A 27,500-nucleotide genomic window follows, 5' to 3' on the forward strand; every position below is an offset into this window, starting at 1 on the left:
GAAATGCAGAAAAGTAAACAGTGGTATTACGTATTTTTAGTGGTAATTCGACCTACAACAGTTCTTGATTCCTCAGAAAAGTCAATGGCACCCTAAATATATATATTCAGTATATGATCTATATTCTCAGGTTATGTTCTTAAGTATTTGTCAGACCATTTGCCACCAGTACTCACGTTACATACCAGAAACCACCAACTTCCTGAGGAAGCTTCTATTGGCAATTGAAAAAAGACAAACCCAAAAGGCCACAAGATAAAAGTTGATAAAGTATTCCTGGTTTGGATAAATGTAATGGAAGAACTATAGTTACCCACAAAATTGACTGGCGAACCGCATAAATGGAAGTACTAATTGACTCATGGAATTCACTGCCATAAGATGTGGTGATGGGCATTATCTTAAAGAAATCAGAGCTAACCTATATTTTGCCTATTAATGGCTATAATGTAACCTCCAAATACAGTTATTACTGATATTGAACAAGGTTCAATTTTCTTTAGCTTCCATATATACGCTTTATAAAAGTTGTCATGTTTCCTTCAATGCTCTAGTGTTTTGTGTCCTAGATCATCTAAATTTACTGATATGGAAGCTGTCAAATTTCCCCCACTTACTAGCTGCACCACATGGGAATCTTTTAACATGCATTAACTTACCACTTGGGATTGTCATGTGGAATCACCATGCTAGCACCAGATGTCTCTGTGGCAGCTGCTGGTGAACAGGGGAAGACTATGTAATGTTGCCATTCCATGTGGCAAGCTACTCTACAAGGTACAACTGCCAAGTGGGAGATTTTCCCCAGAGGCTGTTTCAAGCGGCTTCCATGCAATACTTTCAATGTGAAGAATAGTCAGAATTCAGAGAACAACCTTAGCTACTGCTTTAGTTGGGTACACTTATTGGGGCTTTCCCGTTTTCCCTCTCCATATGCATGAAAGTCCCTTCATTAAAAACTGCTTCTGCTGCATCCCTGAGTTTCAAAGTCAATTGCTGTGCAGCACAGAATGCCGCCCTTGCTCTCAAAAAGCCTACTGAACTTGTTTCAGGGTGCTTCAGGAACTTGCCTTGAATCAGGTATGAAGATCTGCAAAATCATACCACTTACTGCTTGCTCAATCCAACTTTTAGAGATAATAAACTACTGTACTTGAAAAGGAACTGGCAATTTCCTACTTCTAAATTTGGTGCACCAAGTACGTTGAGCTTCTAAGGCAGTGATGAACTACCCAGAAACAGCCCCATAAGCAAGGAATCTGGCATTATTTTTTCACATATAAAAATGAAACATTTTTAAAACAAACACACAAACATTTTTTTTTAAATCTAGTTTATTAAATATTGCTTTTGGGGGGACATGTTTACAACAAGCCCAGATTTAAATGTAAGGATTCAAAGCAGTCATATTAAAATACAGTTTCAATATAAAGTTTGTCACAGTTTTACAGTATTCAAAAAATGACAGACCTGCCTTTAAAAAAAGACTATTACACCAAGACATAAGAAAAAACATTTAAATAAACAAATTTTGGCATTTTCATAATCTTTGTAGTATAAAACAGAATATTAACTCTATTTACTGGCAAGCGGATACATAAATCTATTACGACTTTGAAATGTCTCCGTAAAACATCATACAGAGTGCTGTACAAAAAGTCTGATGAAAGTGCATCCCTGAAAGTGGGCCAATCCATTGTATTAGCTCTTTTTAAAATGTGACACGTGAAAATGTCTCTTCCATTTTGTATAAGTGAAGGCTTATTTCAGAGAAATGTTTTTGCCTCTTCATCTCATTTTTACCCTTTGCTTAAAAATAGCCTATGGACGCCCACCAGGGGGCAGTGTAAGGTTAGCCATTAAATCACGAACAGCTGCAAAGATTGTACATTCACCTAGAACAAGGGAAAGAAAGACAAGTTAGCTGGAGAAAAAACAAGCTGGGTTATGGCAAGTGATAAACTTAATCAAATGCATTTCAATTTTTGTCACAAGGCACGCCACAACTCAAACTTTTGTAAATAGGCAATTACAACCAGGTGCAACAGTAATCAAAGAACTTCAACGTTAAGCAAGTTTGCTTTATTCTAACCGATTGGAAATAGTGTAGCCAGCTTGGGTGGAAAATACAAATCAACATGTTGATAAGGTGCAGTTTGCCCACTCAACCACAACTGGACCATTAGGAGTCTCCAAATGCAGCAAAAAACCCAAGAGTGGTGCAGAATGTTGGTCTTGGGCCAAGGAGACCTGGATTCAAAACCCTGCCTCATTGGGCGAGTGCCTATTTCTCAGCCCAGCAGAGTTCATACAACACCCCCCCAACATGTGCTACCCTCAGCTCCTTGGAGGAAAGGAGGGATGCAAAGCTGACTGATAACCAAACTTCCTTGTCAATAAAGACTCCGAGACAAAGATAAGTGTCCAGTTCATAAGTAACAGCTCAGCCAGTATCTCCTGATAGGCAAATACAATCACAGCAAGCTAAGCTATACTGCTGGTGTTGGAGCTGGTTTGTTGGTGCTGCTGTGGACACTTCTAAGGATTAGGAATCTTGATGAGGATTTGATTTTACAGGAATGCTCTAATAGACAATAGGTTACTTACATGTGCATTGTGCTTCCACTTACAATTTCAGAATGACAAAGCAGTGAAAAGTAGCCATGAAGTCTTCTCTAAACTTCAGTTTAGATGGCATACGTTTATTATTTTTATGCCATTATATTTTAGAGTAATGGAACAAAACTGCAAATGCCAATTCCAATTAACTCCCCCCTCCCTTTCAATAAAGCCCCATGGCCCTGTGTAGTAAAGCCTGATGACAAAATGCCTCACTGGCAAAGATGACGCTTGTTTAGTTATGTATAGAAGCTATACCTGCATTTCCCTCCCACAATAGTCAGTGCCAAGGTAGCTGAAAGTTGCTCTTTGGAGCATGCATGAATTATGGGTGGCATGCACGATATTCCAACTGCTAGTGACACGCAGCATGGATGTTGAAGAACTCACCTTGAACCTTACTGCCCAGGTAGAAACACAAGGCTAACCCCTCCCAACATCGCAGTTACCTCAGTGACGATCAGGGGTTCAGGATGGAGTGTTGCCAAAAGTAAAGGCAAGCATTTGAAGAGGCAGACACACATACCACATCAATCCTATAAGCTGCTTCAATGTAGTCAAATGGTATGCGTATCCACACAGTGCAGTCTCAGAATCAGTGTTCATGTCTATGCTATAACACTACACTAAGAATATGCTGGCACTTTTAAAAAACAACAACCCTAAACTAATATAATGATTTTTTTATTGTTAAACTAAGAATGAGTAAGCAACAAAGGTATCCTTTGAGGGGAGAAAATCTTCCATTGAAGAAGTTAGTGTCTTGGGTAAAAATATCATACCCAAGAATAAAACTGTTAAAAAAATCACTTTTCAAAAGTTTCTAACACTTTTATTAAAGGAAAAGTGAAACTGAATACAAAAGTTTCTCACAGAAACAAAGCAGGCAGCATAAATAAGAGAGAAGATACAGTCAAGGCAAGATGTTAGTCATGAGATACAGAAAGTATAAGCCAGAGCTGTAAGGTGATACTTTATGGAATAATTTATAAGTAGTTCCATCTTCCTGGACCCCAGGCTTTCCTCAGAGGAGTACAATTGAGAACAAGACAGGTAGTAAAACCTTGTAACAGTAAAATTACAAGAAATGGGAAGACATTCCTACAGTGCAATATGACTTAACAAGCACTAGTTTTCACAGAAATATATACACAGTGCTCACATGACAAAAGTTAAAATCGTGTTGCTGTGACTACAGTAGTATGAGCCAAGTCATTAAGTGCATTACACTTCCTTGGTCAGTGTCATAAAGTCCATGTTGTGTCAATAATACAACCCTTCTGGCACCACAGAGAGGTATATATTCAACAATTTATCACTAACATGCAGTAATCCGAAGCCAGGTCTTATGAGGTCAGTTTTCAGGAAACAAAAAAAAAAGGCAAAGCAAGACTGGTGGTAAAATGAAATTTAAAAACTTTAAAAGGTTGGACTCTGTCCATTCAAGCATGCAGAAGTTTTGACCTACTGGACATGTACAGTACCTGGTCGTGGCGAATTCAGTTCTGCAAACCTCTTTAGAATATTGCTAACCATCAAGGGAGCAGCAACTGAAGAGTTCTGCTGTCTGGGGATGTCTGCCTGTTGTGTCGTACCTGAAGCCATATCATAAATGATGGGGACTATTATGCTCATGGCTTCCTGTGAAACTGTAGTCTTCTGTGTGAGCTGAAGCTGTGAACAGAATAGAATATGCAAAAAGTAATCACAGCAATCTTGCAATATACCTTTGATGTAGCTAGGGCAACATCACATGAGTTAAGGCATGGTCTTTATTACTGTGCCAGTTTGAATCCATTCCTTAGCTCAAGAGGAAAAATGAAAGCCGATATACGACCGATGCAAATTAGTTATCCAAACTTAAATCAGAACCGTTTCAAACTGACAACTAAACCAAAGTGCACCAAAAGTCCTAATGCAGCTTGAAATGCCCAAATTTCCCTACTGGGCATTCAGGAGTAATATATGAACACATTTTTTTACAATCCAAATTGCTTTGTAGTACAAAAGGGAAACTGGGAGATTTAGAAATAAGCACTATGTACTGTCCAATTTTTCTTTAAAGAAATTTGGAATGGTGATATTCCAAAAAGTAAGATTATCTTCACCATTCATCCTATTTCAATGTCAGCTGGGGTTTTTTAAATACTAAGTGTTCACTTTAAACACACTGGCAATTACATAAACTTATTATCAAAATGGGTCTACATAACCATCTCCACACATGCAAACTTTCAAAGCTACGTATTATGAAAAAAGTAGATGCCTTTTACATGGCATATGTGAAAAAAAATACTAGCACAAATCAAATATAGTGCCCTATTTGTAAAGAAATTGACTATGGGACTAATTGCAAAGAGTCATGTGTTAGTCATGGCCTCTTACAGCAGAAGCAGCAACTTCAGCATTTAAGTTAGTCATCCTTGACCCCAACTGAAGCAATGGAACATGTTGAAATGTTATATTTTGGTTTCATATATTGTTGTTGACAATATCTGTCTCGAGAGATAATGGAGTGCGCCTCCAGGGGTGAAGTCAAACCACTGTGTTAGTAGTACCCTGGAGCACAAGCCTGGGCAGTGTGTGTGTGTGTGTGTGTGTGTGTGTGTGTGTGTGTGTGTGTGTCCTGGGCTGCCCAGACGACAAGATCCCTCCTCTTGGCATACTGATGTGGTCCAAAGGGAAGCAGAGCAGTATGTCTGGAACCAGCTTGGCTGCAGGAGTTGCCAGAAGGAAGGCATACAAGATGTCATCCAACCGTCTTATGGACTCCACTCCGGATTTGTGTAGGGTTACTCCTTAGCCTGTCCTTCTGAGGATATCCCACAAGGCAGCAGGGGTTTAGGAATAGAGTTTTCCTTCCCCTACATTCCTAGGTTGATGAGCCCCATCTGCCCCTCACTTTCATGTATTATCAGAACAATTCAGTTCCTAGACTTCAAGGGGATGAAAATAGGATAATATATTCTGTAATTAGGTATCTCATTTGCTACTTACACAATGGCTGACGGAAGTCATATTTAAACTACTCCTTACAACTGGACACTGTCAAAGACTGCACCAAACATGGAACTGACTTAGTTGCTCTACTTACAAAGAACAACATTTTGGATTTCAGCACAACGGCCGGTGTTCCTGGAGGAGCAATTGGTGGAGCACTTGGAGGAATTGTCAAACAAAACTGTACATTCCATTTCAGCTGGCTGGCCTGATCAGGAAACTGTTTCAATAAAACATGCCACAGAAAAAGAGAGATGAACAATCCAGTCTGTGTTATGAGAAATAATACAGAATGTTGCGAAGACGTTAAAACCAACTTACCAGCTCTAGTTTCATAATGTGTACACAGTCCCGGAGAATGTGTGGAGGTGCCCCTAACAGCTTTGTAAAGGCTATTAGAGTATTGGATTTGAAGGGTGGTCCTGCAACCTACAGTGAATGCAATGTGTTATTAGAATTTCTTTAGGCAGCTCAATGATTCTTCAATCCTGCTCTTAATCCATATCACAAATCCTACTAAAATCAAAATAACAGCACAAGGATGTGAAATTCCCATTATGGCAATCTCACAAATTGGAATTCTCTACAATAAATACTGGAAAGTTAGGTGAAAACTGTAAGAATATGAAGTGGCCCAGTTCATGATCAACACAAGCATCAGACCGGGAACATACAAAGGAGAAAAATCACATGGAACATCAATGTCAGCCTGGCAGCTTTTAGGGAGGTGCTGAACTGGCATTATCTGCATGATATGTTCTGCATGATAAGCTCACTGGACATGAATCACATATGTGTGATGTATTATGAACTTATTTTATGAACGTGGTTTTCAAACATCTTATCAAACATCGAATTTTGAGTACAGTAAGATGGGTTCTCCTGCCAACCTAGCAGTTCGAAAGCACGTCAAAGTGCAAGTAGATAAATAGGTACCACTCCAGCGGGAAGGTAAACGGCGTTTCTGTGCGCTGCTCTGGTTTGCCAGAAACAGCTTAGTCATGCTGGCCACATGACCCGGAAGCTGTACGAGATGAGCGCCGCAACCCCAGAGTCGGCCACGACTGGACCTAATGGTCACGGGTCCCTTTACCTTTACCTTAAGATGGGGTACTTACTCTGGTTTCAAAGAATTTCTCCAAAACCTGCAGTTCTTCTTGTTTCCACTGCCCTGCAGTTTCAGGTGCTACTTTTAGCTGCAAGGTCTGGTTAGTTTTAGGGTTGAGGGCAACTCTACATTTCAGGGCATCTGTCTTGAACATTATTACACCTGGTTCATTGGAGTTCATAAGCTGTAGCTGTTTAAAAGCCAAAACAGTTGATTAGAATGCAAGAAATAAGCTGCTGCCCACACCTCATTATACTCTAAGCAGCAGGAGCAAAACTTTCACAAACCCAAGTTCTAAGCATTTTAAGGTTGGCTGCATGTAGCTTGTCAGGTACATCTCCACCTGCCTTCCCCAATCTTGGGTTCCCAATTGTTGCAGTACTACAACTCCCATTATTCCTGACCATTAGCCATGCAGGCTTGGGAAAATGAGAGCATCTATAAACAAGATGCTCTCTATTGACTCAGCAGGGTGCATTGTCTTATGAACCCTCCACTTTATCTGCTAAGAGGAAAGTGCTTCTTCTGCTTTTTAAAAAATAACAACCAGTCCTTATATTATTATTCAACTCTTCCTTCTGGCTTTCCCCTACAAGCCCTGAGATTTGTCAATACAGTGGTGCCTCGCAAGACGAAATTAATCCGTTCCGTGAGGCTCTTCGTATAGCGGTTTTTTCGTCTTGCGAAGCAAGGCCATTGACAGCTTAGCGGATTAGCGCTATTAGCGGTTTAGCGGCTTTTAGGGATCAGCTGTTAAGCGGCTTATCAGCGGATCAGCTGATAAGCGGCTTAGGGAAAGGGGGGGAAACCCGCAGGAACTCGCAAGACATTTTCGTCTTGCGAAGCAAGCCCATAGGGAAATTCGTTTTGCGAAGCGCCTCCAAAACGGAAAACCCTTTCGTCTAGCGGGTTTTCCGTCTTGCGAGGCGTTCGTCTTGCAGGGCACCACTGTACAAATTCCTATTTCACTAATCCTAGCAAATACTGGATGGTCCTACGCAAATAATAGAGTTTACGGCTTAGCCAAAGTTTGGACCATGTTTTTCCAAATAGGAGTGCTAAATAAGCAGTTTCCCACCTGCATTGCTAGGAATCCAGGAGCTACCTGCTGAGGAAACTGATAATGGCGGAAAAGCTGTCTGAAAGCCCACTTGAGCACCATTCCAAATGATTCAAGGATGCAGTCTTAGTTTGCATGGGGGTGGCGGAGCTAGCCCCACCACCACTTACACAAACTGAGTATGCATCCCAGAATTTTCTGCTCAGGACTCCACAGTCAACATGTAAGAGTTATTTGGCAGACTTGTATAAAGTATTCCCTATGGGCAGAAAAAATAAAAACCACTGTCCTCAACTTCAGCAATGCAGTATACCAACTCAATGTGGTTAAAACATCACAAATCACATCCCATTTCACACCTCTTAAAATGCAGAATGGTTAACACCTATTAGGCTGTATCCAACAAAGTCATAGTAGAGCTACTAAAAGTAATGGCAGTGAGTTATACAAGTCCATTCATTTCAATGGGCAGAACCCAACATAACAGTTCCGTTAGCACAAGGCCTTGTGGCTGCACAACAAAAATTTACTTCTCTTATTGCACAGAAGCTAGGAGAAGTCTAAATTTAAAGTGATTGTGTAAGGAACTAAACATGTTGATTCCTTACGTACCGGCTCCTGCTGGATAATCCTTTGGAGATGTCTTCTCATGATAACTGATCCAAGGAAACGTTCAAGTGGAGAGCAGAGATAGCTTCCGGCCAGCCCTGGCATAAGCCCGGGAGTGGGAGAGGGCAGAAGAAGAATGTTCAAGGCACTGTGAGTGAGAATTGTGGGTATGGATGCAGCCCAAGAGCGATGAGGTAGTTTACGAGGTGGCGGCATATTTGTTGGCATTACTTGGGAACCTAGTAGAAATAAGAAAAAGCACATCTCACTCTTCCTGTCTAGGGATGCATGACTATTTACATACATTTAAAATGCTAGGCAGTTCCCTGTAAGACTTGGCATAATGAAACTTTCCCAAACGCAGCACCCCAACAATTCCAAAGACTAAGAAACAGTTAATGGCTGTGTCCAATTCCCTCTATTTCCCTCATGCAAACGGAGAGGATTAACTACTCAGACCACTATTCTAGAGTTGAGGTGATTGCACAGTCACCTTATCTTCAAATCACAATAATGTTTGATTAATGCACTTTGTTTATTTTGTATTAACAAATAACTCAGTCATAGAATCACAGAACTCTACAGTTGGAAGGAACCATAAGGGTAATCTAGTCCAATCCCCTGCAATGCAGAATTTTTTTCCTCAAACCTACAACCCTGAGATTAAGTGTCTCATGCTCTACCAATTAAGCTATCCCTGCCTGCCTGCCTTTGTCTAACTGGGTTGCCATAACCATGTCAACAGCATTTTGTAGTGAAATACTAAGTTTGTACATCCCCTCTATTGGCTTTGCAACCTCTTGTTGATATTACTTACTTGTTCCCGCTCTTGGGGAATGGGAAGCATCTGGTACTGGAGAATGTAAAGAAGGGTTCGCTGGTGACATTCCAGGCATGCGTGCTCCTGGAGAGGGACCAGAGACCTGGGGCGAGCCTGGCCAATTCCCTGGACGCTGGCTTGGAGACATCATTGTGTACGGTGAAGTAGGATCTATAGGACCTATGGAAATTGCAAGAAAATTGTAGGCAGCTTTCTCTGGGTGTACTATCTCTACACCAGGATCCATAGCCTTCCTAGACCCTGCCTATCTGAAGCCTAACACATCAAACATGCCTTGATTACGTACATTGTTTAAGTGGTGAATCTTAAAAAATGAATCCTTTATTGCTCAGTCTATTCATTGATAGGGGGCTTGCTTGCTCTGCTTACCACAGAAGGCTGCAGGACAATGTCAAGAGATTTTAGAAACCATTTGCTCCAATTTTTCCTCCCTGCTATGTTGGGGCTGATAAAGCCGGTGATTTGCCAGCAGTAGCGGCTCCCGATTAAGTAGGAGCAGTTCAGTTCAGGTGTGTGAAGAAACAGTTGCTGTCATTTCAGAGCCTGCATCCCAACAGGGAATGGAGCAGTGCACTTTCCCAGAGTCAGGAAAAGGGGTTGTTTGTTTTACGGTATCTGAAGTGTCAGTTTTCTATCAGTATCCAGCTGTACAAGTCATGGGCTTACCATGTGGGCTAGCATAGTTCGTATTTTGTCCCATTGTGATTCCAAGAGATGAAGGAGAAGGAGTTGGACCAAATGATGCTGGTGACGGTGCTCTTAATGCACCGCTCGGAGAGTTTGCAGGATGTAGCGTTCCTAAAGGGGACATTCAGGACAGCAACTACGTTACGTACTGCCCAACTATTCCTCTCCAAGTTTAAAAAGAACTCTCTTTTTAGTAAGTTGTCAAGGTTATTTGAAGGTACAGTGATTTATAAAAACACAGGACGCATCACAATTCATTTATGAAACACCTTAGGAACACTAAATGCCATGAACTGCTACTGGCGATGCATAAAAGGCAGCCGTCTTACCTGGGGACTGCGTGTGCATCATGGAAGGTGACGGGGTGACTGTACTGTGATAAGATGTAGGGGGTGATGTCAATGGGTAAGCCCCTGGTGCTCCTGTCTGTTTTGAAGACTGTTGAAATAAGACCTTTATTAGATATAGTAAAATATAGATCCCAACAATTCTACATGCTTAAATATCTAATGCTTAGAATTTCTGTCCTCAGGCATTGGACTTCATTAAAGCTGAATTTCTAGAGTAGCATTTCACTTCTTTACACTACCTTTCCACAAACTACCAACATAAGTCATTGATTCCAAGAGCCATTTTCCCTTTCTATTATATCTCCAAGTCTATTATGTGGTCTGTACTTTACTGCTTCTAGCCAACAGCTTATGCACTGGACATCAACATCCACTCTAACTTACACACGTTGATGTATTAGGCACGTAACTTACACAAATTCAGACCATTACTTCATCCAGTTCAGTGTCTACACTGACTGACAGTGGTTCACTGGGGATTCTGACAGAATACTTAGAACCTCTGGCATTCTATGAATATGCTCTAGCAATGTCTAAGGCCTGGGGAGAGGTCAGTTGCCATCCTCATTCTGCCCCCTCCCAAGGTCTTCATAAATCACCACTACATTTTAAAATATGTTGTTATGTATAAGTTTTCACTTACTGTTGGCCAGGAAGAGCTATAAATATTTCTACGCAAGTACAATAAGGAGGATATGACCTCACTTGCTGCTGTTATCTCTTTGGACATACACATTTGTCAAAAATGATCACCATAATCATAGGGGCTTAGCCTTATACTGGGAGCCTTATACTGCACACATACAACCTGCGGCTGCGGCTGAAGCTGTGATATCAATGAATCCATCATGTCCCCTCCAATAGGAGATGGTGGGTTATCATCTTCATTGACAGATCGTCTTCGTGCATCCTGATTGCTGTCAACAAACATGTTCAGGAATGTCTGTGGATATAGAGTATTCAGATTTATGAGTCAACATGTCTTCCTATTGTATCTACCAGACATCTAGATCAATGTTTCAGCTTGTCAGTGTCTGTAGAAGCAGCTGAATTCTGTTCCATGAAAGGTATCATAAATCACAAATAATTGTATTATTTATACCCTGTCCATCTGGCTGGGTTTCCCCAGCCATTCTTGGCAGCTTACAGCATATATAAAACATAGTAAAACATCAAACATTAAAAACTTCCCGATACAGGGCTGCCTTCAGATGTCTTCTAAAAGTACTCCTTTTAAAGATTTTTCCGTACCATTAAAAAATGGCATCCAGGACAGAAGCAAGCTGAAAGTTACTTCGATAAGATCAGCTGCACTACACTTGAAAAAACGCAACTCATAGAAGACTCAAGTTTTTTAAAACGCCATAAAATGATGGATATGACATACTAAGTCACAGAATGGTCCATTCAGCCCAGCAGTGAGCACTCTGAATGGCAGCAGCTCTCCAAGATGTCAGGCAGGAGTCTATTCCATCTTGCTACCTGAATTTGGCTTTCAGTAGCCAAAAAGTATAGAGTAGCAGTTGTGAAAACACCCAAAAGTGATCTGAAGGATGTTACTGTCCAAATCCCACACCCAACACTGTCATTATATCCTAAAAAAATGTAGGGAAGGCTATTTAATCCCCTTAGAAATGGACAACCTAGAGTCCTAAAAAAAAAAATTATTTCGTGGAGCTGCTGTTGCCAGCTCCTTACAAAGGGCATTTCCTCTTAAGCAAAACTTTCTGAAATATTAATAGGGCCCCAGCCTTATTTAATTACACCGTAAAATAAAGATAAAAAGACCTTTAGTCCTGGTGCAGGGTAAAAGCCTTCCACAATTTTACTGTTGTCAAAAAGGCTGTATGCTCCATCGCGAATTGCCACCACCCCACGGCTTTGACAGTAAATGTCAATGCAGTACATGTTCCGAAAGGCCAGCCTGATGTGTGTGGGTGACTGAGGCAGAATTGAAAAACATTGGTAGGCAGTGTTGGTGCGTTGCGTCAGTCCCAGCATTGGCACGGTTGGGAGCTTATTGATAGCATTTAATGGAGCCTGAGTATCATACAAAACCTGCAAGTAAAAACAAAACTTGTTTAGTTTCACAATAGCCAACTAAATATGCTTAGCCTTTAGAAACAATCAACATAAATGCAGCTTTAAAGTTGTTTTTACCAGGGGTAAGAACCTGCTGGCTTATTTATTGTGTATTAAATGTTCATATCAACCTTTCCCACACTCTCTCTCTCTTTTTTAAATCAAAAGCAAACTCTTAACAGCAGGTTAAATATGTAATGAATGAGCTTATTCTCCCCTGCAGCCCTACCCACAAGTCATTATTGGCCTCTTGTGCTAAATGATACTCCTGAGAACTGGGGACAGAATTTGTCCTTTGGTGCTTTTTGCATTTTGAATCAAACATTTGTCTTCCAAGGGCAGGTTAGGGAGAAGGGTTAGTTACCTGTAAAAGTTGGACTACATTTGGTGATTTGTTGAACATCTCTTGGAGCTGATGCAGGATCGTATTATGACAGTTACTGCAACCTGAGTTTGGTCCAACTGTTCCTAATGATATGTGGAATTTCTGGTGTGCAGAGTTCCACTGAATGCTGATCTATAAAAAACAAGAGCTTTAATGGAAAATAATCCAACAACATCTAAGAAAGCAACTGTTTCACAACTCAGCAGAAGGGTGTGCATGTAATCACTAAAATATGGTTTAGCACAGCTAGGAAGAGTAACAGACCCAAATTCACTTTCATTTTCACTTATTCCTATCTTGTTCTTCCCTGTGAACCAGAAATCGTACTTTAAGAGTAAACTAGTTTGTTAAAACAAGCCAGCTTCATTATCCATGGTTAGAAGTTGGCTTATTTAGAAAATGACTACCATTAATTTTAAACCACAAATCCTGGTTGGTACATAAAGACAAGCTAGAAATCAGGCAAAGTGAAACTAAATCCTGGTTTATCCCTTCTCCAAAAAAATTACTTACTGAACTTCCTTTAGTAGTTCCATAACAAAGAATTAGCTTCCGATAATTGTAGATTCGGACCTCCGAGAAAACTTTTAGATGGCTGGGTATTTCTTCATAAAATGAAAGAAAGTGGATGGGGAAAGATACAAAAATAGATATATGAATTGTTTCGGTAGACCTCATACCCACTCCCGACGCGGGGAGGTAGAACAAAGAACAAAGAACACAAGAACAAAGAAGAATGTATTTATGTACCTGGTAAGGATCTGAAATATTCCAACACACATTCATATAAGCGAGCAATGCTATTCCAGTCATTGAGGAACATCTCAACTACTTTTCGTCCACCAACTGGTTCAGATAACTGGCTTTCATATGTCAGGTAAACATGACGGGTAGGTCCTACAAAGTGAAAGAAATGGTCCAATATGGTCAAATCACATTGGCACACAGAAAACATAAGCAGAAAGTAGAGAAGTGCAAGACAGAACAAGTGTAAGTTGGAACACTAACCTTGCTCCCTGGAGGAAGTGCTATTACTAAGTGGGCAATTTGCAAACACCAGTTCAGCAACCCATGTGCGGTTATTTCTACCTTGCAGTCGAAAAGTGCAGTCAAGTAGGGAACGGTCTAGAGCCTTCTGGGTTTCTTCACTTGTACCCTTACATGGAGGAATTCTGTTGAAATGGATAAAGGTAAGACCATGTACTTATTTTAGTCTCACAGCCAAACAATTCAACGTAAGCTGCTCAATGTTTTCTGGAGGACATAACTTGTACAATAAAATGTGTCCCTGCAAGGAAACTCTGAAGTCACTAGAAAAGTGTAAAATAGTAACAGCATACTGAGGTATCATCTTTCAGCAATTTATGCAATTTTTAATCAATAAAAAAGGAGAAAAAAGAAAATTCACATAATTCATAGCAACGAGGAAGTAGTGAAATGTTGTTTTTTGGTTTTGATACTTCTCCAGGATGCTGCTACATAAAATCAAGCTAAGAAAAATTAAGGATAAGTAAGGGGCGGCAGGAAGTAAAATTATTGTGCCAAAATTAGTGTCAAGATGCTGTTCACTTTTCTGCACTATGTATGCATTAAAAAAGTGTCTGAAGATGGGTGGGTGTTTTTTTTACTCTACAACTATTGTTGTAAAACTTTCTGTTTTATAAATGAATAAATGTATAATATAATACAAGATGAGTTTTAATTCTACAACATGTTGTATATTAAATACTTTCCTCCCCTTCCATCACTCATGGAATATTGTACACATTAATGAAAGTGTGGCATAATCTCTTTACTTTAATAAACGAATAGCATGACTGAAGCCATCTCCTTCAACCTGGACTCCTTGATGTGGGATCTCCATATTGGATAGCTGAAACAAAACAAATCACATTTTTTATATTTTCATAGCAAGAAAATTCAGGCTTAAGAGCATCCTCCCTGCCACCACAACTGGCCCATTCAGCCAAGTGATACTTCCAACATGTTCAGTCCTAATACAGGAATTAAATGGCCTACCTGATCCTTAGCATCTACAGTATGAGCTATATATCACACACGTAGTGGTTCAGATGGTACCAGAGGCAATGAAAGGCCGAGAAGCCCTTCACAAGGGTTTAAGAGAACTTTCTTATACCTGGCAAGGTATCAGTATCTTCTGCAGCATTAAGTGAAGGATCTATGCTGCTGCCTCATTGCAGATTATTGCTGGAAACTCTCTGCTTCGATCTACAGTGGTACCTTGGGTCAAGTACTTAATTCATTCTGGAGGTCCATTCTTAACCTGAAACTGTTCTTAACCTGAAGCACCACTTTAGCTAATGGGGCCTCCTGCTGCTGCCGCGCCACCGGAGAACAATTTCTGTTCTCATCCTGAAGCAAAGTTCTTAACCCAAGGTAATATTTCTGGATCAGTGGAGTCTGTAACCTGAAGTGTATGTAACCTGAGGTACCACTGTACTTTCCAAACCCTTCACCCAATAGATTATTAGAAACTCCCAACAATGGCTACACCTCCTCCTTTCCAGTTTAATACAGTGTTGGGGAACCCGTGGCCCTCCAGTCTTAGCCAGCATGGTCAATAGTAACAATGGACGTTGTAAACCAGCACCATCTGAACAGCCACAGGTTCCTCACCCCTGACATAATACATCCAACTTCTTCTACATAACAGTTTCCCCAAATTACCACACAAATAATTTATTTGCAAGTCCCAAAGTCTGTCATGCAAGTCATCCCTAAAACCGATTAAATCCAACACACCAAGGGATATTTATGGTAGTTAGTAAAGTGTTTTACCAAGCTGAGCACAATGCTTTCTGGTCTATGACTAAACTCTTCACATTCTGGCAAACCCTGAGCTGTGTGCCTAAGTCAGCAGTTAGCATAGCTGAACAGGAAAGTCAAAGCAAGAGACTCTTTCATTCCCAATGGCTATACAGTCTAATTGTTCCTCCCTACTATCGAAGCTGAGGTATAGGCTCTTTTCCATACAAAGAAAAGTCCCTATTTTAAAAAGACTTGTCAACATGACCGTCTCTTGCACAACGGAAATTATGTTACTTACCTCCATACGAAGTCCTATAAATGGCATATTTGTATCGCACATTGCTACAATGTGAGCTAGAACTTTATTGAAGGCACACATTTCTCCAGACCGCTTTGGTTTCTTGGGTTCAGTGGGACACGGATCACCAGACAACTAGAGAATAGCAGGAAACCTCTTTCAGCCAGGTGCAGTTAAGAGCTGGGTTCAAAGTTCTAATTACAGGCATACTGGTCACAGCCCTGAACTCACCTTTTTCATGTAAAGCAACAGCAGGGGTGCCTCTGACAATGTGAGGCAGCTGCAAAGGAACTATCTGGAGCCTTCCATTGCGCTTGGCAAGAGGGGCTTGTGTTTGGTGCCTTTTAAATTTCTGGCTCCAAATGCAAGCCTCAATAGGATGGGTTACACTCAGGAATTCCCAAGTGGAACCCATCCCTGCCAAACACAGATTGCCAATGGCTGAAAACTCTGCTTTCTTTGTCAAGCGGTCAGATTTCAAATCATGTGGGCAAATAAAGCAGAAAGAGAAATGCTTCCTTTGCCCGCACAGTTTGAAACTCTGCAGGCAAAGGAACATTTGTACTTTGCAGACCAGCTTGAATTTAAGATGGCATGAAAATACTTCACACAACACCATGGCCATGTCAGCTGGTTAGCCCTGCCCTCTATCATAGGGGCCCACAACTACTTTTCCTCAGACAGGGCTTACTGAGACATATGCATGCTTCTATAAACATATTTTCACTTCAAAACTATAGTTTTATTCCCATGAAATCTTGCACAGTTTAAAAGCTAAAGGATTAATTGATTCATATTTTCTGAATCAGTTCTACAGCCCTAAAAGCTACTACTCAAGAAAACACACATACTAGTAAATGACGGTACATCTATCCTCATGATTTAATGTTTCCATGTTAGGTAAGGAAACTAAATACTCAGGTTCCTAGGTGGCTGTGCCATACAGCAGCATGTTCCTATAATGTACTTTTAGAAATTGCCTCTAAAGATGTAAGCAAGCATTACTTACATAACACTGTGAAAATTTCTTTAAAACTATATGCAAGTTACTGAACCATAGAGGACTAGGTCATTAAATACTTAAGGTAATTTGAGTACCATTATTTAAATATGGAGAATGATGGCTAGAATGGCAGGATACTGGAATGCTCCTCAAACCCAATTTCTTCCATTTCTGCCTTGTAACCAAAGAAATCTAGTCGCACTTATTCTTGACCATGATTCACTCAGCCAGAAGCCAAGATGTACCTCAATAATTATCTGCTTACACTAGGATAATTTGAGTGTTCATGCTGGTGTTGTGCAGGGGAAAGATTGCATATGTGGCAAATGATTTTTGTAGATTAACATATCTGGTGTGGTGGTGATGTTTTTCAATTGAGAGGTTTGCTGAAAATTGCAATACATTGTATTTTGGCATTCCACTTCCAAGACTTTTTATGTAGGAAACAAACTAAATAAACAACAACTGGTCATGTAGCACGTTAAAGATTAACAATTTTATAATGGCATGAAGCTTATGCCATAATAAAGCTGGCTATTTATTTTGCCTTAATACAATTGTTAGCCTTTAACGTGTCTCTGGACTCTCTGCTGTTTTTTGCTGTTAACAGACTGGTACTTCTCTGGAAATGCCAATTAAAAAAAAACTGCCTGCTCTCAAAGCCATACCTTGCGCTTGGTGCCAGCTTTTACTTGCTTCCCACTTTTTGTGTCCAAAACCAGCTCTTCAATATTTGGTTTAAATTGCTGCAGCAGAACTGCAGTGGCAGGGCTGTCATCTCCTTCAGCATAGCTCACAGAAAGAAAGTAGTATTTGTATTCCAGTTGTGTGGGGTTGTTGGGAACGTCAAACATCTCTACTACCTAAATTGTTAAAAAAAATACATTGGGAGCTTGAGAATTTTCACAGATTTAAGAACTCTGTCATGGCAGAAAGCACTAAACAAGTTTGCAACAAGAAATCCTGAACTCTCATAATGAGCACATAGTTCAAATGTTTAAACATTCTAGCTAACACAATTTGGGTATTTGTATGAACATGGCCAAGATCAAACTACAGTTTATAGAAAGGTTTGTAAACCACTCAACAATGGCTTTTAGAAAAAAATTCCAATCAAATGGGGGTGGGGTGGGGAATTGAAGCAGACCTTATTGTAAATGAATGACTTGGGTAAATTATACGCAACTAGGTCTGCATATCAAACAGGAGTTAAGAATTGCATTTCCTGAACTACCCACCACAAATACTTCATAATGAAGTGCTTTTGAAATGGAGGTACATTTCAAAAGCTAATTGTGATATGAGGGGAGCTGAGAGATTTACTGCTCATAAATAAATACAAACAGAAAAACCTACTTCGAATACAGAAGCACTCGTATGACCAAAAAAGGCCCTCTATGTATTGCCACCAATTACAACTTTTTAAATTTGCCTAGCTTCCCACCTCTTTGATCCATGCCTGATCCAGCCCCAAAGCAGCCTACTCACTAGTCACTCTACCAAATTTTAATCAATACATGCCTGTAGTTTTACTCAACATTTTTGTTAGTTGTAAGAAATAGATTCCACACTTTCACATTTTTTATTTCGCATGAAGCATTTTTATAAAATATAGATTCATTTTAAAATCTGTGTACTTCCTTACTGCATTGCTGGACTCAACAATATGTGCAATACATAATTTTGTCAAAAACAGTGTCCCCCAATTAGAATATAGAAGTTTGCCATTGCCAGTGTTAAATTAAATTGGATTGTATCCAATAATTGTGCAAGTGGTTAGCCACCAATCTCTCTTCTCATCCTCTCTGCAGCCTCCAATTATACTCTCTGGAGGATCGAGTGGCCTCTCAACATGATCCCCCCCAACTTTTTCCCCTAGTCAGAAATAAACTGCACCCAATGATTGTGCAGCTGGAAAGCAGTCTGCGTAGCCTTTATTTCTCTTCCCCAAATCCAAGGGCTGTGCTATGGGCAGCTGCAGTGAGCAGAGAATCCCCTTAAACGGAGTGCAGGAAGCTTGCTCCAGCAGGAGGTCCACTGGGCAAGATCCTTTTGCCTGATTTCCATCAATCTCTCACTTCAACGCCACATGACAACCTCCACTATTCAGGCTCCCTGGAGGGTTTTCTCCAGAGGGTACATGGGGAGGAGGGGAAGAGAAAGAGCAGTTACACAAGTTGCTTTCCACTCACACAGCCACTGGGTACAGAATGCTTCTAGGAAATAAAAAGAAAAAATTGCAGCCACTGGGGCAAAGTGGGAGGAGTGGTGATGAAACACTCCCAACTGCTGGTTTGCAATGTTCTGGCAATTCAAAGTGGTAAAAATCAAAGCAGTAGTCACAGCTTAGCCTATTACATTTTGCTTCCTTCGTTCTAAGGGTCCAGTTCATAAGAAGATTCCACATTCACTTACAATGTAGTACTGTGGAAGTCGAGTGAGCTTGATGAAGAGTTTGTGATTGGAGAGATTTCCCACAGGGTGCATAGCGTAATTAGCTAGCTGTAGTGTTTCGCTGCTGACTGTAGGCAAATGTTTTATTGATTGTTTGCAACGCTGCTGTCCAAGCCAAAACCTTAATTGAAAAAAAAGAACATACAAAAACATTGGCACTTCCGCATTAGATAGAGTGTAGCATTGCTAATTTGCCTTCTAGACTGCTTTTGACCTCTTTGCAATCATGCAGAACAGAACAGGACTTGCATTAAAAAAAAAGTTGTTCTCCCAGGGCTACTATACAAATTCTGGGTTTTTTGGGTGCACATCTAAAATACTTTACATGTGTACTTCAAAAGGAAGGTGTGAAGATGGCAGACATGTTTATACACAGACACACTTGACATTTGCATAAGATCAGTTGCAGCTGCCTGGTAACTGTACATATGGTAGAAAACTCATGTTTACTGACTCATAACTATAGGAATGGAGGCTTTTACATGTGTACTCACAACACAAACCCAACATTAGCAAGTCTTATGAGAGTTTGCTTGTATATAGGACTGTCACATTTGGGGACTTTCAAGTTACACAAATACAATTCCTATTTGGGATAATTTATATGGTACTTAATATATAGTAGGGATAAGTTAGTGCCTACCAAAAGTAGCTTGCAATCTGCTTTTGTTTTTGCTTTTAAATGTCCAATTGCTTCTCTCCTTGGTATAAAATATCACATAGTAATTGAGTTATTTATAAACTGTGGGCACCAGTCGCTAATAAAATTATTAACTAATATGTTCACAAACAAACCTAAAGATTTTAAACAAGGAATTCTAGCATGAGCACTTTTCTTTTGCTCTGTTGCATCTGTAAATAAAGTTACTGGAATTAAATAAGGACATTTTTAGAGAGCCTTCCACTTTCAAAGCCACATTGCAGCAATATTTTAAATTTTAACAGCTTTGCCAAAATGGCAACTAGGTTCATAAGCCTGTAAGAACCTTAGTGGACCAGATCTAAAGTTTTATCTAACGCAGCCTCCTGTTTCCCAACCAATGACTAACCAGATGCCTCTGTGAAGGCCACAAGCAGAACTTGAGAACTGCTGTTCTCTCCTGCTGCTGTTCCCCAGTGACCGATATTCAGAGGCATCCCTGGAGGAAGTATATACCCATCATGACTAATAACCATTGACAGCCTTAACCTCTACGGATTTGCCTATTTCTCTTTCAAAGCCCAAGTTGGTGGCTCATTGTCACATTCCGTGGTAGCACATACAAATTAGTCTTTTGCGTGTGTGAATCACTTCGCAGTAAATCATATTTGACCTTTTTTACCCATTTGCCCACTCCCCACCCCTTTGGTGATGTTCATGTTATCTTGGACCATCTCACCCAACACTTACAAACAAGTTAAAAAGCCACAGTCCCAATACAGAATCTTGGAATGCCCCATATCTTACACCCCTCTACCACAAGAACTGTCCATTTATTCTTACTTGCTGCTTCCTGTTAAGAGGACCAGTCCTCTTATCTCATGACTAATTTCTCTCAGGAGCCTCTTGTGAGGGACTTTGTTTATTTAGATTTTCAAAAAGCTTTTGACAATGTCTACTAGATCACCCCTTCACCACACATTTGTTGGCACTCTTGAAAAATTCTAAAGAGCTTAGTGATACACAGCTTACAAAGTGATTTTATTTGCCCCCTTAACCAAACTTTTTAATGGGAAGTTTTTGGTGACTGATGTTTTAATGTATTTTTAATTTTTTGTTGGAAGCTGCCCAGAGTGGCTGGGGAAACCCAACCAGATGGGTGGGGTATAAATAAATGAATAAATGGGCTACTAACTAGCTACTAATCAGTCTGCCTTCTTGCTACTCAGAGCAAGAAGGCAGACTGATTTGAGGGGAAGGGAGATGAAGTCACAGAAAAGGCAAGTGAAGTCAGTAAAGTCAGTGGAGTCGGGGGGGGGGACTATAATTAGAATCACATTGAATGGTTTACCAGTTTCTTGTAAGATCAGCAAGTTTGCAACAATGTCTTTTGCAATTAACAATAAAAAGAAGGGAAACTGGCATAGAGTTTGAAGGACAACAACCTTCTACATAAATATCTTACCCTGAGTAAGGGAAGGGGAAGAAGTTTACCTTTCAAAAATAGTTTCTGGAAGTGAGTGTTATTTTCACAGTTCTGGAGGCAAAGAATAGGCATAGCATCAACAGCAATAGTTACATATTACTCACTTGAGCTGCTGGAGCCACGTAATGATACGTTTCATGTCATCATTGACTGATTTCTCTATGTCATCCAGCGTTTGCTGGTCTGCAGGGAAACAGGATTAGTTACTACTCAAATGTGTCATTTTGTGCATTTATCCAGAAAAATGAAATCCAGAGTTGTAAGTAAAAGCACACTCATAGGTTTATCGTGCTTTAAAAATCAAAGCACCCTCTGCAAGAAGTGCCATAAAAGGTAGTTCAACATGCAATTTCAGCACACACACACACACACACACACACACACACACACACACGCCCCATTCAGGCAGTTGTGTCTCACCTTACTAAGCCAAGATACAAAGAACATTTTCGTTAATGCACATAGTCCCTTTGCAGACCTCTATAAGCCAGGACATTCCTAGTGAACCACAGTTTCCTGTTTTGTCCTAACCAGGAAACCATGATTAAAAGCTTCAGAGCAAGCCAGGATCTTGTCCCAAAGCTTGTAACCAAGTAAGTTTTGTTTTGCACCTGAAGCAGTAAACTACAGTTAATTAGGGACATTGTGGCTTATCAAACTGTGCGACGAAGGAAGGAGCAAAAGGCTTATGCATTTCTCAGCTCATTGAAATCAGGTCACTTGTAAAATACATTCTACAAATTCACCATACTCTTTTCAGCTTCAGTTAAGCTGCTAGCCATAACTACTTCCTTTGTTGGGCAGCTTTATACATCACACTGCACTGTGCTTTAAGTAAGCTGCATGTTAATTCACTGAATACAATGCTAATCTATATTCACCTCTACTCCTGCATCCTTACCAACCAGCCAGCCAACCAGAAGATTCAATTTTCATTTTTTGCATCAAGGCCAAAAATAGAGAGTTGAATTCTACTAAGGAAGGTATTAGAAGGAAGCGCCTGAAAGTTTTATTTACATACCAATCCCATAAAGCATTAGTTGAAACATTCCAGAATGAAGGTCTACAAAAATGTGTAGACATTCGGATCGACCGCATGGCTCCAGAATAGGAATGACAAGTGTGGGGAGAGCCGTTTCTATAAAAGCTAAAATTAAAGAATCAAGAATTCATAAATCAAGGTACAAAGTTTTACTTGACTAAGCAATATGGAGACTTCACAGTAATAAAACATCACAGCCCCATCATAAATTACCATATTTTTTGCTCTATAAGACTCACTTTTTCCCTCCTAAAAAGTAAGGGGAAATATGTGTGTGTCTTATGGAGTGAATGCAGGCTGCGCGGCTATCCCAGAAGCCAGAACAGCAAGAGGGATTGCTGCTTTCGCTGCGCAGCAATCCCTCTTGTTGTTCTGGCTTCTGAGATTCAGAATATTTTTTTTCTTGTTTTCCTCCTCCAAAAACTAGGTGCGTCTTATGGTCTGGTGCGTCTTATAGAGCGAAAAATACGGGTAGGTACTTTTGAATCAAAGCTATTTTATTCAATTAAGATTATGTTGAGCACAAAAAATGACCATTTGTTTAAAGGTATGCTATTCTTGCTAACTTTGCCCTTTCCCTTGGCAGCTTGTTTGGATATATAATATCCTTGTTCACTAACTTGAATGTACACTAATTAATAAATTTCAAAGATATCAATCTGTATACTAAAGCCAGCTGCATTTTTCCATATAAGGCACCATACACCCACTCCCACCAACCCTAAAATCATAATTCTGCAGCTCTGATTTTGAGATTTCAGGACCTGGGTGAGGGATGGGAAGGAGAGAGTTTGCTATATCAAAGTATGAAGTGGAATTTCTCTCTCCGCCCCCTGCTCTGTGTGTCTCCTATGAACTGAAATCTAAAAAAGCATTCATGGAAGACAATTGGTTGAAAAAGACTTTCTCACCCCCTCTTACCTATACCCACCCAAGCCCCCTGAAAAGCCTTTCATGAAGGTCAGGAACCCTTCTGAACTGACAATGAGACAGGAAGAGTTTTTCAGCATCAGGCACAGGCAAGTTGTGTTTAAGAAGCTAAAATGCAAGTCAAATGAAATACGAAAATTTCTAAACCCCATCTTCTCTGGTCATTTAAGTAGAGCTTTAAAAGCGCCAAAATCAATTCCAAAGGAAAGCACTAGTTATACATATCATTACATTTCCCTCACAGAAATAAGAAAATGTTTGCCATTCATTTCTCAAGTTTTGTCACTCTCCTAGGGGATGCCCAAGGAAATCAAGGACCAAAGGAAGCATTCAGTTCAAAGCGCATTAAACGACTTTGGTTAGGTTAGGCAGAGGAATTTCTGGTTTTGAAGAAAGTTAAAAAAGGGGGCGCATAAATATGTAGAACAGCATCCCCCCCAATTCAATGTAGTTCAGATACCATCACATACAATTGTCATTGACATTATAATTCTTAAGAATGGCTTTCAGTTCCTGGAGTTTCTGATGAGCTCTTGCATGGACACTGTCTATCAGAAGCTTCTCTACTGATAGGTGGTCTATCTATAAAAAAAGAAAGAAAAAGCAGTTATTCTGTATTTTATATGTACTCTAAAAAGGTTCACAGTTAAAAACTATGTGTTTTGAGCTGCTCAGGCAAACTTCCCATACTGGCCTTGTTTCACAAAAATCAGCAGCATGTTGGATTTAAGAAGAATTTTAAAAAGGGTTAGACTTTAGAAAGTTCTTCTTAAATCCAGCATGTTGATTTCTATACAACAAGACCACAGGAAGGAAGTATCTCTGCAGCCTGGTTAGTGAAGCGACAATGCCTTTCCATCACAGACAACTAGAGTCCTTTTCTGACTCTCCAAACAGGAAATGAACTTTGCAATTTGGAGCCCTAGCCTGCCATCCCCCGGTTTCCAACACGACGAAGATCAAAGTAATAAGGATCTTCAAAACTGATCAGCTATTTATAATTTACTTTACCCACAGGCTTACCAAATTACTGTAATCTTTACTGCAATCAGGTTTTGGAAAAAATGGGCTGAGATGGGGAAAGTGCAAAGTTGATTCATGTATAGCCCAGCCAAGTGGCAATTTGCATGCAAACCCCTCCTCCTGCTCCTCTCTGTAATCCCCTCAGAGAGTCCACAGTCTTTGCTGCTCACAGCAATGGCCCAAAGCTCATCTAACGTGCGGTTGGTGGGTTTATTTTTTATTTTTTTATGAAGAAAGGTACTCTGGCCTTTGTCTCAAGTTAGCCTTCCTGGATTCAGACAACTGATTTGTAACATATGCCTCCCATCCAACATACCTTCTGGGTTTCAGTCACTTAGGAGGTGGTGACAAGATTGTAAAAGGAAGGTTTAAGCACTGTTTGGTCTCCATGGGATGGGCCCAAGTCAGGAATGGTGCTGGGGGCCAATTTTTGACAGGTGGATGGCCCACCCACCTGTCAATCACATATCATTATGACATCAAATGACTGGGATATAACCCAAACATAATACATTGCTTAAGAGAGATTAACTTTAAAAACAATGATCGATTAAAATTATATGCCAACTTCACCTGGCAATATTTACCTTCATAGCCCTTTCAATTAGTTTGGAATCACAGGCTGGAAGGGGAGGTTCATGGGAAATTTGCAAAGGTTTCGATACATCATTCTCATCTATCTTAATGGTGACCTTATGAAGAGATGCAGTCCCTGTTTTTCTCCCAACCACCTGTTGGCTTAATATAGAAATGTTTTGTTAGCTGGTAAAGAAGCCAAAAGACTCCCTCTGTAGAATACTGAAACACATGAATAATATTTACAGTTTCATACCATGAAACAATACCATACTATTGTGTTGTGCCAAGAAGTTTAGTGCCCTATTCCTGTATCAAGTCTCTAAAGAACCACTATCAAACTCCTCTCACAGATACACAGCCTATGAATCACTACAATTTGCTGCTTCAAATTCTTGAAAGCTTTGTTTTTTCATGTGGGATCCAATATAAAGCCTAGCTTAAGATGCCATCTCAATCTAGACAATCACCATTGTCTACTTCTTTCTTCTGCTGCACCTGAAAATGTTCTTTGGGGAGGCTCAGCTGATGCCAACTCTGACAACCCCTTATTATTTTACCATGCCTCTTAACTTTTGTTGAGACTACGTTAATGCTATGTTTTATCTGTGTTTCATCCTTGTGCAATTTTCTTATTTAATTTGGAATACATCCTGGGAATATTTACTGTTTTGACTATGTGTTTCAGATGTATAGTGCTTGAAATACTGCGATGGCTTTCTCTAGAAAGCAAAACTTGACTGAGTGAGCATGCAAAAAAACCAGCCTAAACGCCTTGTTTTAAGGTACCATTAAATATAAACAAAACGTTAATTTTAACTGCAAATATTTTGGCTGCAACATATGTTATGATAAGTAATAACATTATTGGACCAATAGCCTTATCAAAGGCCAGAAATGATCATCATAAATGTCTGTATTCCAAAAACCAATTATGCATTATTTGTCTGACACTAATATAACCTCTCTAACCCCAAAAGATCAGCAATTCCTATACTTCAGTGAAAGGCAATTAATATAATATGGCATCTAAATATGCTAGTATAGAAGTTCCCAAGCTTTACTTGAGATTTAATATTTCAATCCAACATTTAGAGATCTCATGATTTTTTTCACTTACTTCCAGACAGAGAGAGAGAGGCATTTGCCCGCATGGTATCTCTCCACTTGCACAAGATCACCCCAGCGCTCTCGAACCAGCATTAAAGTCTGTGAATGCAAAACTTCCAACTGCAGTGACAAGCAGAAGGAGTCTAAAGAATTCAGGTTAAGTAAATGCAGTAAAATATTAGAGGAACTTTTGATAGTTCTCAACTTACACTAAACCAAAGACTTGCTGGCCTTTGTACACACACATATACATGGTAAGTCAACACTGGTCTTGATAAGCAGATTTTAAAGCAATTCTTGACAGTCACACCATGGAACGGTTTCTTGTGTGGAATCTCTCTCCCTCCAAGCCCCCCCCCATATATAATCTTAACAGGATCTACTGTAGAATATCCCAGGGTTTAGGTCTGTAGGCCACCAGCATACTAAAGCTAAGCAGCTCTAGTTAGTGCCTGGATAGTAATTACTTGGGAACTTTATGTATGGTGTCTTGGGTTCAATGACAAAATGCTATCATTCTGTAATATGTATGTTCCATATACATATGGGGAGGAAGGGAAAGGAGAATGTTAGTCGCTTTGAGACTCCTGAAGGGGAGTGAAAAGGCGGGATATCAAATCCAAACTCTAATATGAGATGCTATACTTAGAATAAATGTGTTCAATCTAGGCCTTCTTTTCCAAATTACTTATTTTACCTCCCAAACATATCTAAAAAGTATTAACACATTATTCATGTGACAGTTATATGTATGCTTTCCCAACTGTGTTTGGCACATGTGGTTTCCATAAGTTGAAGTTTTCTCCCTAGCCTAGCCTTTTATGTTGTTAATAAGCACAGGTGGCGCTGTGGGTTAAACCACAGAGCCTAGGGCTTGCCGATCAGAAGGTCGGCGGTTTGAATCCCCATGACGGGGTGAGCTCCTGTTGCTCAGTCCCTGCTCCTGCCAACCTAGCAGTTCGAAAGCACATCAAAGTGCAAGTAGATAAATAGGTACCACTCCGGCGGGAAGGTAAACGGCATTTTCGTGCGCTGCTCTGGTTCGCTAGAAGCGGCTTAGTCATCCTGGCCACATGACCCGGAAGCTGTCTACGGACAAACGCCGGCTCCCTCGGCCTATAGAGTGCCGCAACCCCAGAGTCGTCCACGACTGGACCTAATGGTCAGGGGTCCCTTTACCTTTAAGCATACAGTGATCATTACACTATACTGAGGACACACAATGCCAACCTCCCTACCCCAGCTCAATGGCTACTCAGGTTACCAGGAACACCAAGTAATAATCTCTTGTATTTAGTACAAAATACAACCAAAATCTCAAAGTTCAAATTCGGAAAAAGGATAGTGCTCACTCTTCCCTCCCACCCTACTTTTCCTGTTAACCCAGGTCTGAGGAAAGAAACGAACTAATGTTTGCTTCCCTTTCCC

The 27,500-nt window shown here is 40.2% G+C and overlaps 1 protein-coding gene and 1 long non-coding RNA gene across 5 annotated transcripts in view; one reads left to right on the forward strand and one right to left on the reverse strand.

The window, feature by feature from the left end:
• Nucleotides 1-1,323: 1,323 nt before the first annotated feature.
• The window catches only part of MED14 (mediator complex subunit 14), a 36,842-nt gene continuing 10,665 nt past the window's right edge, over nt 1,324-27,500 (reverse strand). Inside the window, exons 8-31 of one of the 4 annotated variants that reach the window (XM_081908942.1) lie at nt 26,083-26,215; nt 24,974-25,124; nt 23,834-23,945; nt 22,413-22,538; nt 21,496-21,574; nt 19,227-19,386; nt 17,480-17,674; nt 15,809-15,943; nt 14,538-14,614; nt 13,750-13,913; nt 13,492-13,638; nt 13,255-13,346; nt 12,721-12,873; nt 12,063-12,332; nt 11,083-11,217; nt 10,254-10,362; nt 9,904-10,035; nt 9,214-9,396; nt 8,400-8,635; nt 6,738-6,917; nt 5,941-6,048; nt 5,714-5,839; nt 4,104-4,293; nt 1,325-1,895 (exon numbers count right to left, since the gene is read on the reverse strand). In XM_081908942.1, the coding sequence (XP_081765068.1) occupies nt 1,822-1,895; nt 4,104-4,293; nt 5,714-5,839; nt 5,941-6,048; nt 6,738-6,917; nt 8,400-8,635; nt 9,214-9,396; nt 9,904-10,035; nt 10,254-10,362; nt 11,083-11,217; nt 12,063-12,332; nt 12,721-12,873; nt 13,255-13,346; nt 13,492-13,638; nt 13,750-13,913; nt 14,538-14,614; nt 15,809-15,943; nt 17,480-17,674; nt 19,227-19,386; nt 21,496-21,574; nt 22,413-22,538; nt 23,834-23,945; nt 24,974-25,124; nt 26,083-26,215 (3,467 nt within the window). In that variant the 3' untranslated portion in view covers nt 1,325-1,821. Of the gene's footprint in view, nt 1,896-4,103; nt 4,294-5,713; nt 5,840-5,940; nt 6,049-6,737; nt 6,918-8,399; nt 8,636-9,213; nt 9,397-9,903; nt 10,036-10,253; nt 10,363-11,079; nt 11,218-12,062; nt 12,333-12,720; nt 12,874-13,254; nt 13,347-13,491; nt 13,639-13,749; nt 13,914-14,537; nt 14,615-15,808; nt 15,944-17,479; nt 17,675-19,226; nt 19,387-21,495; nt 21,575-22,412; nt 22,539-23,833; nt 23,946-24,973; nt 25,125-26,082; nt 26,216-27,500 lie in introns of all 4 variants that reach the window. The other 3 variants (XM_081908941.1, XM_081908943.1, XM_081908944.1) reach the window with 3 other exon arrangements.
• On the forward strand, nt 13,836-26,259 carry LOC309368718. The gene is made up of 2 exons (XR_014167900.1): nt 13,836-13,931; nt 26,089-26,259. It is a non-coding gene; the product is annotated as an uncharacterized lncRNA (long non-coding RNA).

Source organism: Podarcis melisellensis (assembly GCF_964234715.1).
Source record: "Podarcis melisellensis genome assembly, chromosome: 4".
In the NCBI taxonomy this organism is placed as follows: Eukaryota; Metazoa; Chordata; class Lepidosauria; order Squamata; family Lacertidae; genus Podarcis; species Podarcis melisellensis.